Genomic DNA, 13298 nt, shown 5'->3' on the forward strand with positions numbered 1-13298 from the left:
TTTGTAGATGTATGACCTTAACTCTCTGTGTTTTGTTTTTCTAATTTATGAAATGGAGTAATACTTATTTCATGGGGTTGTTGTGAGGATTAAATGAGCTAATATATGTAAAGTGCCAAGAACAATATCTGGTGGGCCAAGTGCCAAGAACAATGTAGATATTGTTTTATTGTTATTAGATACCAGATAGATAATAGTGTCTGGCTTCTAGGTGTGAAAGATTTTTTAAAACTCTGATGTAGTCTAGTTTATCTGTTATTTCTTTTGTCACTTGTGCTTTGGTGTTCTATTTGCAAAACCACTGCCAAACCCAAGGTCATAAGCATTTACTCCTCTGTTTTCTTTTAAGAGTTTTATAGTTTTAGTTAGCCCTTACGTTTAGATCTGTGATCCACTTTGAGTTAATTTCTGTTAGTGTGAAGTACACGTCCAGCTTTATTCTTTTGCATGTGGATAGCCAGTTGTCCCAGCATCATTTGTTGAAAAGACCAACTCTTTTTTGTTTAGATTACAGATATTGGTAAATGAATTTTTGTTTACATAGGTATATATGAATTTTTTGTACATAACTGTTTATAGAAGCATTTTTCTTAATAGCCAAAAGGAGGAAACAATCTAAATGTCCATCAGTGGATGAATGGATAAATAAAATGCGGAATATCCATAAATGTAATATGCACTCATAACAAGTAATGAAGTACTGATATGTGCTGCAACATGGATGAACCTTGAAAACATTATGCTAAGTAAAAGAACTCAAATACAAAAAACTACATATTGTATGATTCCATTTATATAAAATGGCAAATAGGCAAATCCATATAGGCAGAAAGATTAGTAGTTGCTATGGAATGGGGGCGGGTAGAAGAGATAATAAAGTTCTTCATCTGGGGAAAAAATAAACAAGACAAAGTTCTCTTATCAATAAATTTATTTTTGCTGGACACTTGGGTGGCTCAGTCGGTTAAGCGTCTGCCTTCGGCTCAGGTCATGATCCCAGGGTCCTGGGATCCAGCCCTCTGTCAGCCTCCCTGCTCAGTGGAGAGTCTGCTTCTCCTTCTACCTCTGCCCGCCCCGCCCTGCCCCCGCTCTGCTTGTGCTCTCTGTCTCTATCTCAAATAAATTAAAATTCTGTAACTTGCTTTAAAAAATTAAGCTTTTTGGGTGCCTGGGTGGCTCAATCAGTTAAGAGTCTGCTCAGGTCATGATCCTGGGGTCCTGGGATCGAGTCCCACATCAGGCTCCCTGCTCATCAGGGAGCCTGATTCTCCCTCTGCCTGCCACTCCCCTGCTTGTGCGCTCTCTCTCTCTCTCTCTCTGACAAATAAATAAAATCTTAAAAAAAAAAAAAAGATAAATAAATTTATTTTTGCAAGAAAACTGCAACTCAGTTAATAGCTCAATTGGATAATTTTTCTTGCTTACTGAGCGGTTTTAATGTTGGTGATACTTGAACTATTGAAATATTGTTGGTGATATTTGAATTACAAAATGTTCGTTTCATAAAAAGATTGGTTATTGACCATAGATTTTAGAAATGTGTTTCTGTGTCCATACCAGGTGGGCATAATGGATTAAATTATCTATTGAAAAATCTACAGGATTTTAGCTTAATATACAATTGTAGAAGAGCTCATTGTTCAAATTTATAAGACATTCCCCCCCGCCAATTTGTCATTTTGTCATTCTTTGGGTTAAGAGTAATGCCATATGAATAATGTAATGCAGCCTGGTGAAGTTTTAAATACCAGAATATTTGAGCAGAAGCAATAACTCGTGTTTGTTGATTTCCTATTTATCAGATTTATTATTAGATATTTTACATGATTTATCTCCAGTTTACACATCATACTCTAAAAGTGGGTGAAAAAACCCAGGCACCTCGAAGAGATTAGTAACTAGCTTGCGCAGGATCTAGTTCTATAGCTAATAGGTGGCAGAGCTGGAATTTGACTTTAGGCCTTTCTGATCTCCAAGTGCATTAAGGTAATGGAATTCCTCTACTAGGTCACTCTGAAAAGAAGGCCGTCTTTTTTCCAGTCTCTCCCCCCCCCCCACCCCCAAACCATTGTGTAGTAGAAGGGTAATCACTGGCATCTGGTAGTCAGACCTCCAGAAAAGTTTTTCATTTTTTTCTTAACTTTGGAAACTACTGCTTTCAGATTATACTTTCTTACAATCCAAGTAGCAGCAACTATCCTATATCCTTTTGAAGTGAAGTCATTGAAATTAATAGACCCCCAGTGTCTTTGTATCACAGTGCTCCAGATTTACATTTCCAGGAGAGAGTTTTATCAGTCTAACTTGGATCCTTTGCCTTTTTCTTAGCTGGGGAGGGGAGGACACCTTGATTGATGCTCTCACAAAGACTACATGCAATAAGGGATAGAAGTTTCCTAAAAATAATTGGGTTCTGTTATAGAAAGAAAGGGAAGGGGTTTTTAGGTGGGTAGAAACAATAAGGGACCATTATACAAAGAAAGATCCTAATCTGAGGACAGCTCCTTGTTAATGTGGTTATTTTATGTTTGGAGATATACCTGGTTATTGATATTCAATATCTGGGCATGTGTTTGAGGAAAAATATTAAGAACAAGAAAAAAGTTAAAAATTTAAAAATTGGGGAAGAGGGTAATTAGTTAGGCTCACATATGTTTATTGCATGTACTGTTTGTAATGCAAACTAACCTGGAAGTTTAAATTACAGTATGTCACAGCAGTTAATCTGAAGTACACTGAAAATGATGTGCATATGCACTTAATAATATGAGATAGTTTTTAGAAAGTAGGCTCAGTAATGAAGAGCTTGTAAATAAGTGTGGCTAGTATGAGCTCATCTATATTTTTTCGTTATAGGAAAATGTTAAAGACTGAAGCCAGTTGCCAGTTTAACTATTATAACTTTTGTTTTACTTAATTCCCTCTCCTTGCCTCCCCAGCAAACCTTATGTAGTCATGTGAGGATTGGTTCTTCATCTGTTCTTTTTTCAGTCCATGTCTTACTGCAGAAACTTAAAGCCTTTTTACTTAAAGCCTTCTGAAACCTAGAAACCTATCACTTACAACTCAAAGATACTGGCTTTTAAAATTCTGCCTTTTCAAATTGATTTTAAAAGCCTAAATTTGAAACTCAGAAGCAACAATAATGACTCTTGTTTTCTGTGCTGTGCTTTGTATTTCTTTTCCTATGGCAATAAATGCCTCACTTGAATTGGTAGGAGAAAAATGTGTGGAGAGGACAAGGAAATAGTGTTGGGTAAGGAACCTTGATCGGTATTTTCTAAAGGCATTCTGGTGCACCTCCACTGCTGTCTTCACAGATAAGTAAATGCAAGCTGTATGTGCCTTGAGAAATGGGATGGCCGGGCTAAATAATGTCATTTTGTGTTAATAGAGTGCATTTACTGAGGACAAAGAAAGGGAAACTCAGGGAAGTGTGGCCTGACCACCTTTATTTCATCCCATAAATCTCTTTGTCTTATAGATTTCCCTTCCAGATATCAGCTTTAGGAAAGCCGTATTATAATTTTCTAATTAATCAACCCTTGAAGTATTATTTTAGGAGAGAGATCTACTTTATGTACATATTCATGTATGTATGTATTTTAATTTGTGCTTATGGCATTACCTACAAGATACATGCTTCATTCATGCATAAGACAAGTTGAGAGGTGAAGCTGGATAACTTGTACTGTTGCTTATAAACATTTTATTAACACATAAATAATTTATTTGTATTTATCTCATTTTAATATATGTAAGTTAAACTTTATACAAATCTGGGTTGCAGTGAACTATACACAAAGAAATGATACATTAGGAATATTTTAAAATCATTGTTATTGTTAGGATACATTATACCTTTAAAATTACTCCTAATGTGGGATATGTAGGCACTTCTATGACCCTGTCAGAAATGAATGTTCCCTACCTAGGTTAGAGTAGGATAGAAAATTTTTCCTTTTCTCCTTCTTCATACTACTCAGATTTCCATGTTTGGCAGAACAAACTATAAAAGAAATATATGAAATGTCATACATACTGAAGTAGAAGTTTGAAATTTTTTTTAAATAGCTGATTCTTGAATTTTATTTAGCAATCCTTTTGTAATAACATTTTATTAATTTTTCCAATATTCCAATATTGATAAATTTATTTTTGTATAAATTTCATGAGTATGAACTCCTTTCACATATTAATTCTTTGGTAGAATTTCTTTGTAAGTTTTCAAGTAGACAGTTAAAAGACAATATGCAATAAAAGATCATAAGGAAAGCACATAAATGAAAAGTTATACTCATCCTGGTGCAATATTTTATTTGTTGTAATTATACTAGTATTGACTATATTCCCTATGCGGTACTTTCCATCCCCGTGACTTACTTATTTTATTACTGGTGGTTTGTTCCTCTTAATCCCCTTCACTATTTTATCCATTCTCCACCCCCTTCTCCTCTGGCAGTGACCAGTTCTGTATATTTAGGAGTCTGTTTCTGTTTTTTTGTTTGCTTTGGGATTTAGATTCTACATATAAGTGAAATCATATGTTATTTCTTTTTCTTTTCTGTCTTGTCTTTTCTTTCTTTTCTTTCCTTCCTTCCTTCCTCTTTCTTTTTCTTTCTTTCTTTTTCTCTCTCTCTTTCTTTCTTTCTCTCTCTTTCTTCTTCCCTCCCTCCCCCGCTTCCTTCCTTCCTTACCTCCCTCCCTCCCTCCTTCCTTCCTTCCCTGACTTATTTCAGTTAGTATAATACCTTCTAGGTCCATCCCTGTTGTTGCAAATTACTATTCCATTATGTATAGGTACTAAAATTTCTTTATCCATTCATCATACATAATACTGCAATAAACATAAGAGTGCATTTATTTTTTTCTGATTAGTGTTTTCATTTTCTTTAGGTAAATACCCAGAAGTGAAATTATTGGGTCATACAGTTTCTCTGTTTTTAAGTTTTGAGGATCCTTCATACTGTTTTCCATAGTGGCTGCACCAGTTGCATTCCAGCAGTGCATAAGGTTCTCTTTTTTCCACATCCTCACCAACTTGTTATATTTTGTCTCTTTGGTAATAGTCATTCTGATATGAGGTGGTACCTCATTGTGGTTTTGATTTGTGTTTCCCTGATGATGAGTGATGTTGACTTTCCTTTCATGTGTCTGTTTGCCATCTGGATGTCTTCTTTGGAAAAATGTTGATTTAGGTCCTCTGCTCATGTTTTAATTGGATTTTTGTGTGTGTGTATGTGTGTGTTGAGTTCTTTATATAACTTGGATATTAACAACTTATGAGATACATCATTTGCAAATATCTTCTCCCATTCAATGGGTTGCCTTTTCATTTTGTTGATGGTTTTCTTCATGGTGCAAAAGCTTTTCAGTTTGTTGTAGTCCCAGTTGTTTACTTTTGCTTTGGTTTCTTTTGCTTGTGGAGGCAGATTTCAAAAAATATTGCTAAGGCTGATGTCTAAGAGTTTACTCTGTAGGGGTTTTTTTGTTTTGTTTTGTTTCTTTTTTGGTGTTTTAGGGGTTTTATGGTTTCTAGTCTCACATTTAGATCCTTAATCCATTTTGAGTTTATTTTTGTTTATGGTGTATGAAAGTGGTCCAGTTTCATTGTTTTGCATGTAGCTTTCCAGTATCCCCATCATCATTTGTTGGGAGACTGTCCTTTCCCCATCGTGTATTCTTGTCTCCTTTGTTGTAGATTATTTGAGCATATAAATGTGGGTTTGTTTTTGGGGTCTCTATTCTGTTCCATTGATCTCTTATCTTTATTGTGCCAGTATGTTACTATTTTAATTACTATAGCTTTGTAGGATAATTTAAAATCTGGGCTTATGATACTTTCATCTTTGTTGCTTTCTCAAGATTGCTTTGGCTATTTGTGGTCTTTTGTGGTTCCATACAAATTTTAGGATTATTTTTTCTACTTCTGTGAAAAATGCTATTGGTATTTATAGTAGGGATTGCTTGTGAATCTGTAGATTGCTTTGGGTAGTATGGACATCTTGACAATATTAAGTCTCCCAATCCATGAGCATGGTATACCTTTCCATATATTTGTGTTGTCTGCAATTTCTTTCTTCAGTGTCTTTTGGTTTTCAGAATATGGGTCTTTTACTTCCTTGGTTAAATTTATTCCTAGGTTTTTGTTTTTTGTTTTTTTTTTGTTTTTTTGATGCAATTGTGAATGGGATTGCTTTCTTAATTTTTTTCTGCTAGTTTTTTATTAGTGTATAGAAATGCAACAGATTACTCTGTATTGATTTTTTTATCCTGCAACTTTATTGAATTCATATATTCTTTTTTTTTTTTTTTAAGATTTTTATTTATTTATTTGAGAGAGAGAATGAGATAGAGAGCATGAGCGGGGGAGGGTCAGAGGGAGAAGCAGACTCCACGCCGAGCAGGGAGCCCGATGCGGGACTCGATCCCAGGACTCCAGGATCATGACCTGAACCGAAGGCAGTCGCTTAACCAACTGAGCCACCCAGGCGCCCTGAATTCATATATTCTAATAGTTTCTTGGTGGAGTTTTTAGGGTTTTCTGTATATAGTATTATGTCACCTGCAGATGACGACAGTTTTACATCTTCCTTACTGATCTGAATGCCTTTTCTTTTTCTTGTCTGATAGGTCTTCCAGTACTGTGTTGAATAAAAATGGTGAGAGTGGTCTTGTTTCTGATCTTAGTGGAAAAGCTTTCAGCTTTTCACCATTAAGTATGATATTAGCTGTGGTTTTGTCCTATTTAGTCTTCAGTATATTGTAGTATGTTCCCTTTGTACCCACTTTGTTGAGTTTTTATCGTAAACAAATGTTGAATTTGTCAAATGCTTTTTCTGTGTCTATTGAGATGATCGTATGATTTTTATCCATTTTGTTAATGTACATCACATTGATTTATGGATATTGATCCATCTTTGCATTCCCGGAATAAAGTCTACTTGATCATGGTGAATCATGCTTTTGATGTATTTTTGAATTTGGTTTGCTAATGTTTTGTTGAGGATTTTTTGCATCTGTGGTCATCAGGGATATTGGTCTATAATTTTCTTGTTTTAGAGTATTTTGGTCTGGCTTTGATGTCAGGATAATGTAGACCTCATAGAATGGAAGCACTGAAAGCTTTTCTTCCTTTTCTATTGTTTGGAATAGTTTGAGAAGGATAGGTATTAACTCTTAACTCTTCTTTAAACTGCTCTTTTGCAATTACAAACTTAATTTTTTTAGTATTTAAAATATATTTTAATGAGAACTCATTCTCACTACCTTTCAATAAAAATGATTTATGTTTTTTAATATGAAATTGCTCTGGCATTAGGTCTTAACTGCTTCCTGATCTAGAGGGTTTAGATGCCACCACACCACTAATTCCCTAGTACTCTCTTTTTTTTTTTTTAAAGATTTTATTTATTTGTCAGACAGAGAGCGCACACAAGCGGGGGAGCGGTAGGCAGAGGGAGAAGCAGACTCCCCGCTGAGGAAGGAGCCCACGTGGGACTTGATCATAAGACTCTGGGATCATGACCTGAGCCAAAGGCAGACGCTTAACCGCTTAACCGACTAAGCCACCCAGGCTTCCCTCCCCAGTACTCTTGAGGCACGTATTAGACATGTCCTCCTCCGCTGGACATCCTTGTGGCAACTTCAGGGGCTTGATTCTTATCAAATGTTTAACCACTTTCAGTTTTGCATTCACTGAAGGGATATTCGTGTGAACTTGAGTATGTGCTTTTTCTAACCCAAGCATCTTTATTATATCTTTTTCCCAATATGGACATTTTTTTAAAGATTTTATTCATTCATTTGAGAGAGAGAGAGAGAGAGCACAAGCAGTGGGAGAGGCAGAAAGAGAGAGACCAGGAGACTCCCGGCTGAACAGGGAGTCCAATACCGGACTAGATCCCAGCACCCTGAGATCATGACCAGGGCCCAAGTCAGATGCTTACCCAACTGAGCCACCCAGGCGCCCCAGCAATTTGGACATCTTTTTGTACTTTTTATTCTGGTAACAATATGCAGCTTATAAGGGTACTGTGGATCCCCTACCATATTTTCAATGATCTGTAGGTGAAGGCTGGAACACTTTATCTGGAATTCTTGGTAAATATTTGATGAATGCAATCTGTACAAATGAGAGACTCCGCACCTTTTATCACAGTTTGTAGTCTGCCTGGGGGCCTCTGAAATGTTGAGCCCAAAATCCCTGCCTTGAGTGTGGTGACTGTTGTCTTCAGAGGCTATGAGAAATAGAAAATAGATCCGTGGGTCAAAGGTGTCTTGGAAATGGACAGTTACCACTTCTGTACTATTAAAAAACGAGGGGAGGCAGAGCAGAGGACAGACCACCAAGTGTGACACTCCACAAGTACAAACTTTAAAAAAATATGTTAATTGATTTCACATTCAGTATAATGTCTTTCAGTTTTCGGTAATAGCCCCTACAATGAGTAAGGAACAGGATAAAAGAGAAATTAAAGCCAGATTGAAATGTCTGCCCTTCTCTTCCTGGGGATTCCACTTAGTTATATATATCAGAGCCAGAGAAATATTCTAATCATTTCTGTCTCAGCAAAAATTTTTATTTTACTTTCATACTAAATCTTCCTTGGTTACTATCCAAGCCAGTTTGATAGTAGGAGTCACAAGAATGATCCAGATTTCTTTTAGAAATAATTGACTCTGTGTTTCTGTGCGTTCCCCCAAAACCAAAAACATCAATCAGTATTTCTCCCTATAATATGCTTTTTTCAAACACCATTGCTCTGTACGTAGAAGCAAATAGGGGTGAAGGGACAGACTGACCTACAAACAGTCTGTTGGGGTCACAAACTGCTCTGGCTAAATCCTGTGCTAACATGTCCTGTATCGGCCCCAGAAGTTTTAAGGGACACAACCTAAAAGCCCCAAAACACAAAACATTGGTTCACAGGGTCCTCTGGTTTAAAAAGTTTGAATCCTTAATTTCTGGTTTTCAGGTATTTTGAATTGCTGCATAGTTTTGTCAGTTAGATGTCAGAGTAGTTTCTGCAGAGTAACTTTTTGAAAATCATTAAAGACAAGACCCATAGTGTAAATATTGTTTATTGTGTTGCTGTACCTTTTTTGCTAAAGTGAGTGTCTACTTTTGTACTTCCTGCTTTATGTCTGTTGGAGTAATAAATGCTTCATTTGCTTATCATCTTTGTGGTGCAAACAGCTTGACAATTCTTATCATGGGGCTGGTGACGTATTATGTGGATATATGTTAAGTAGTATAGAAATTTTGCTTTTTATTTTTTGAATAGAAGAGTAATAATTAAAATCAGCAGTCCATGTTTCTTTAACTCTACCCAAATAAAGGCAACATGGGGTGGGAGGAGTTGGAAGTTTTCAAAATATATCATGGCAGACTTTTAAAAAACATTTTCTTTTAATTTCAGTCTTAGAGGTGTTGAAAAATAGTGAAAAGAATCCTCTGTACCTCTCACCCAGATTTCTGAAATGTTAACATTTTACCACATTTGTTTAGTCTGTCTCTTAATCTTTCTTTCACTGTTCTATATGCTATTCTCTATATATTTTGTGTGTGTGTATATATAATACATAAATGTGTGTGTATACATAAATACTTCAGTTTGTATTTCCTTATGAGTGAACATTCCCTTATATATAGCCATAGTACAGTTTTCAAAAACAGAAAATTGATATTGATATGTAGCATTGTCTGATCTACAGACTGTTTACAATTTTTCTAGTTATTTTACTCTGTCCTTTAATATAAAAAAAAAAACAAAAACAACCCAGTTTTTTTTCCTGGTCCACATTCTAATAATCCAGGAGCACGTGTTACATTTAGTTGTCATGTCTTTTGAGTCTTCTTTAATCTAGAACAGTTTCTCAGTCATTCTTTGTCTTTCATGACTTTGACATTTTTTGAAGAATGTAAGCCATTTATTTTGTAGAATTTCCTTCAATTTGTGTTTGTTTTTCCTTTTAAGATTGACTTTATGCATTTTTGTCCAGAAGTGATGTCATCATATCAGAAGGCCATAGAGGCTTTTGATATGTCCCTCCAAAAACATTTTTAAAATTGCCTATTTTAATATTATCATACGGAAAGCAGAGTCAGAGATTCTCAAGTTTGTCAAGACATTATAAATACGCATTATGTTTATTCTCCAGTAATTTTTTCCTTAAGAAAATTTATGGCCTTTCAGCCAGCTTTTACCAGGTGGAAATTGCAGAGTAAAATCATGGTAGAGGAAGAGAGAGCTAGTGTAAAAAGTATAAGGTTGTTTTATGTAAATCAACATGGGCTGTTGCAGGGATTGGGCTTTTAAACCCTCAGCCAAGAATGATAAATTATTCATTCCTGGAGTACATCTGCCAAAACACTGAGATCAATATACTATTCTTCTTTTAGAAGGTTTATAGTTTCCAAGGCAAATATTCGAATATATCAAATAGGAAGGGAAGAGAGAACTGTGTTCTACCTGGCAGAAGTAAATAGACATCAAGTTTATTAGTACAATATTCAATATTACATTGAGTCAGGGACAATGTTTTTGTTGCCTTTGTATCTCCTATACTATCTAGAAGAGTGCCGGTAGGTAGAAAATTCCTAGTAAACGTCTTCAGTTGAGTTTGGTTGTGCTGTAGAGACTTTAGATCAGTGGTTGGGCCAAATGCTGCTCTTCACTGTTTTGTAAATAAAGTATTATTGAAACACAGCCATACCCATTCATTATATATTATCTATGATTTCTTTTGTGCCACTATGGCAGAGTTGTGTTGTTGTGACTGTGGCCTCCAACGCCTAACGTATTTACTTCTGGCTCTTTTGCTGACCCTTCTTTTGGATTACGAACACTTTGGCATTAATTTTTTTTTTCCTTATAAAGCACACAGTAAGATGTTTACCACACTATGTGTAACTTATGGATTTATGCAAGTGTAACTGCAAAAAAAAATTTTGAAAGTGGACTTCGCTGGGTTAGAGAGTATCTGTGTATTTAAATTTTGGTAGCTTTGACTTCCTAGAGGGATTATACCAGTTTATACTTAAACTAATAATTTTGTGGCAAGCCCTCCTTCCCCATAACGTTGCCAACTCAGTGCATTAGTCAACTGTTTAATCTTTACCAGTCTGATAGAGAAAAATGATACTGTAGGTTTGATTCGTATTTCTCTTTTTTGTGTTGGATTGAACTTTTTAAATTGAAGAGTCATTTGTGTTGGATTGAACTTTGTAAATTTAAGTCTTTTTTGTGAATTGTCTTTCAGTGTCTTTCCTGGTACCTTTAAGTCTCTTATAAGTATATAGTGAACACATGTCAAAGATTTATTTAGTACTAGTGAGGAAACTAGCTTGATGACAAAGATGACTTAGAGGAGGGTGTGTGAGATGAAATATCAGTGAAAAATTTTCTTACAGGGCAAAAGCAAAAACCCCCAACACTGCAACTCTAAGTATTATCTTTTCTGCTAGATGAAATTGAATTACATTTTTGCCAGATGAAAACAATAATTTTCAATTTATCCATCTTCTATAAGTCGTTATCTAACTTTTTAGAGTCTATGTCCTAGTCAATAGAAAATAATAAATCAAAGTCCTCTTCCTCAGAGCAAAAGATGAGTACTAGGCAGGCTTATTTTTGATACTGTAGTATACGTTTGAAAGGGCATGCCATGGTCTTTTGCCTTATCACCAAGTTTTGGATAACTTTTCTTGATGTTTTCCCTCCTTTATTATATTTCAAGTAATACTATTTCTTTTTGAATTACTAGTGAACTATTAAGAAGGTTACATAGTTCACCATTGTCTCTCATAAAACATACTGTTCTTTTTTGCTTTGTAGGAACTCATTATACAATGACTAATGGAGGCAGCATTAACAGTTCTACACACTTACTGGATCTTTTGGATGAACCAATTCCAGGTGTTGGTACATATGATGATTTCCATACTATTGATTGGGTGCGAGAGAAATGTAAAGACAGAGAAAGGCATAGACGGGTAAGTGTTTTCAGTAATTTTTTAATGTAGTGTATAACTAGATCATTTTAATAATATATATATATATTTTAAAGATTTTATTTATTTATTTGACAGAGAGAGACACAGCGAGAGAGGGAACACAAGCAAGGGGGGGTGGGAGAGGGAGAAGCAGGCTTCCCGCGGAGCAGGGAGCCCGATGTAGGGCTCGATTCCAGAACCCTGGGATCATGACCTGAGCCGAAGGCAGATGCTTAACGACTGAGCCACCCAGGCGCCCTTTAATAATATATTTTTGCCAATGATCTCAGGCTGCCAAAATATATATTACGCATTAAAGTACATTTAGGTAAATTTCTACATTTTATAAGCAATGCATGTTTTTTTCTCTCTGTATGTAATTTTTTAAAAAAGTTTACTTACACCCCTGGAAAGGACTTGAGGTAACTTAAAATCAAGGAAGTATATTAAGACAAAAAAGGAAGGACTGGGAAAACACAGCACATGAGTTGGGGAGGAAGATCGAGGTATAGAAGTCAGCATGATTTTTGTCTTTGAGCAGCACAGCAGCTACAGTAAAAGAGGAAACTTGTTATATAATTCTTATTATTACAGAAGAAGCATATTGGAGAGATAGTCGTGGGATTTTACTGTTTTCTTTTATCTCCTTTCTCAGTTTTAAATGCTGAGATTTCTCAAATTGAGTCCTGTAAAGGGCATATTAAGTGTTGTAATGAATCACTAATAAAAAAAAGAATTACTTATGTTGCAATAATATTTCCAATGGTTTTTATAGCAAATGTATATTTCAGATACATCTTGGGCTAAAGAGTTGGGTTAAAATTTCTTCAGAAATCAACTATTCCATTTGTAACATCAAAAAAAAAAAAAAGAAACATAAATAAATTTCTGCTAAATTAAAAAAATAAAAAATAAAAATTTTAAAGTTATATACGTATTTTATCCATTAAATAAAAAACGTTTAAAAAAAGAATGGCTTTTACTAAAAAGTACAACTTGTGGGTTGTGACTTACTGATGTAATCCTAAAATAAATTTTAAAAAAACAACTCTCTTTGAAAAAATAAAATTCCAACTTCTAAAAGGTCGATATAACTTTGAGGTCTGAAATTTACTTATAAATGAAAATAACTGCTTGTACAAATTAATTAAAACCTTTCATATTAATGTCTACATGTATAGTAAAGTTGAAAATAGAATGAGATTATTTTGTTTATGACAAGTATAACCCCTGAGATTCATCAGTCAAGATTTACTTTTTTTGGAAGACACAATACAATCCGTGGTGATTTTCAAAGTTT

At 34.9% G+C, this 13298-nt stretch overlaps 1 protein-coding gene and 1 pseudogene across 9 annotated transcripts in view; one reads left to right on the plus strand and one right to left on the minus strand.

Annotated features, from left to right (window-relative positions):
* Window positions 1–13298, plus strand: part of CLCN3 (chloride voltage-gated channel 3) — a 92168-nt gene that overhangs the window by 43962 nt on the left and 34908 nt on the right. For all 9 annotated transcript variants that reach the window (XM_036085546.2, XM_036085545.2, XM_036085552.2 and 6 more), the window contains one exon: window positions 11841–11998. In XM_036085546.2, coding sequence (XP_035941439.1) covers window positions 11841–11998 — 158 coding nt within the window. The remainder of the gene's footprint in view (window positions 1–11840; window positions 11999–13298) is intronic.
* Window positions 7318–8860, minus strand: LOC144381233 (large ribosomal subunit protein uL30m-like; annotated as a pseudogene).

The sequence above is a fragment of the Halichoerus grypus genome, chromosome 3 (genome assembly GCF_964656455.1).
Source record: "Halichoerus grypus chromosome 3, mHalGry1.hap1.1, whole genome shotgun sequence".
In the NCBI taxonomy this organism is placed as follows: Eukaryota; Metazoa; Chordata; class Mammalia; order Carnivora; family Phocidae; genus Halichoerus; species Halichoerus grypus.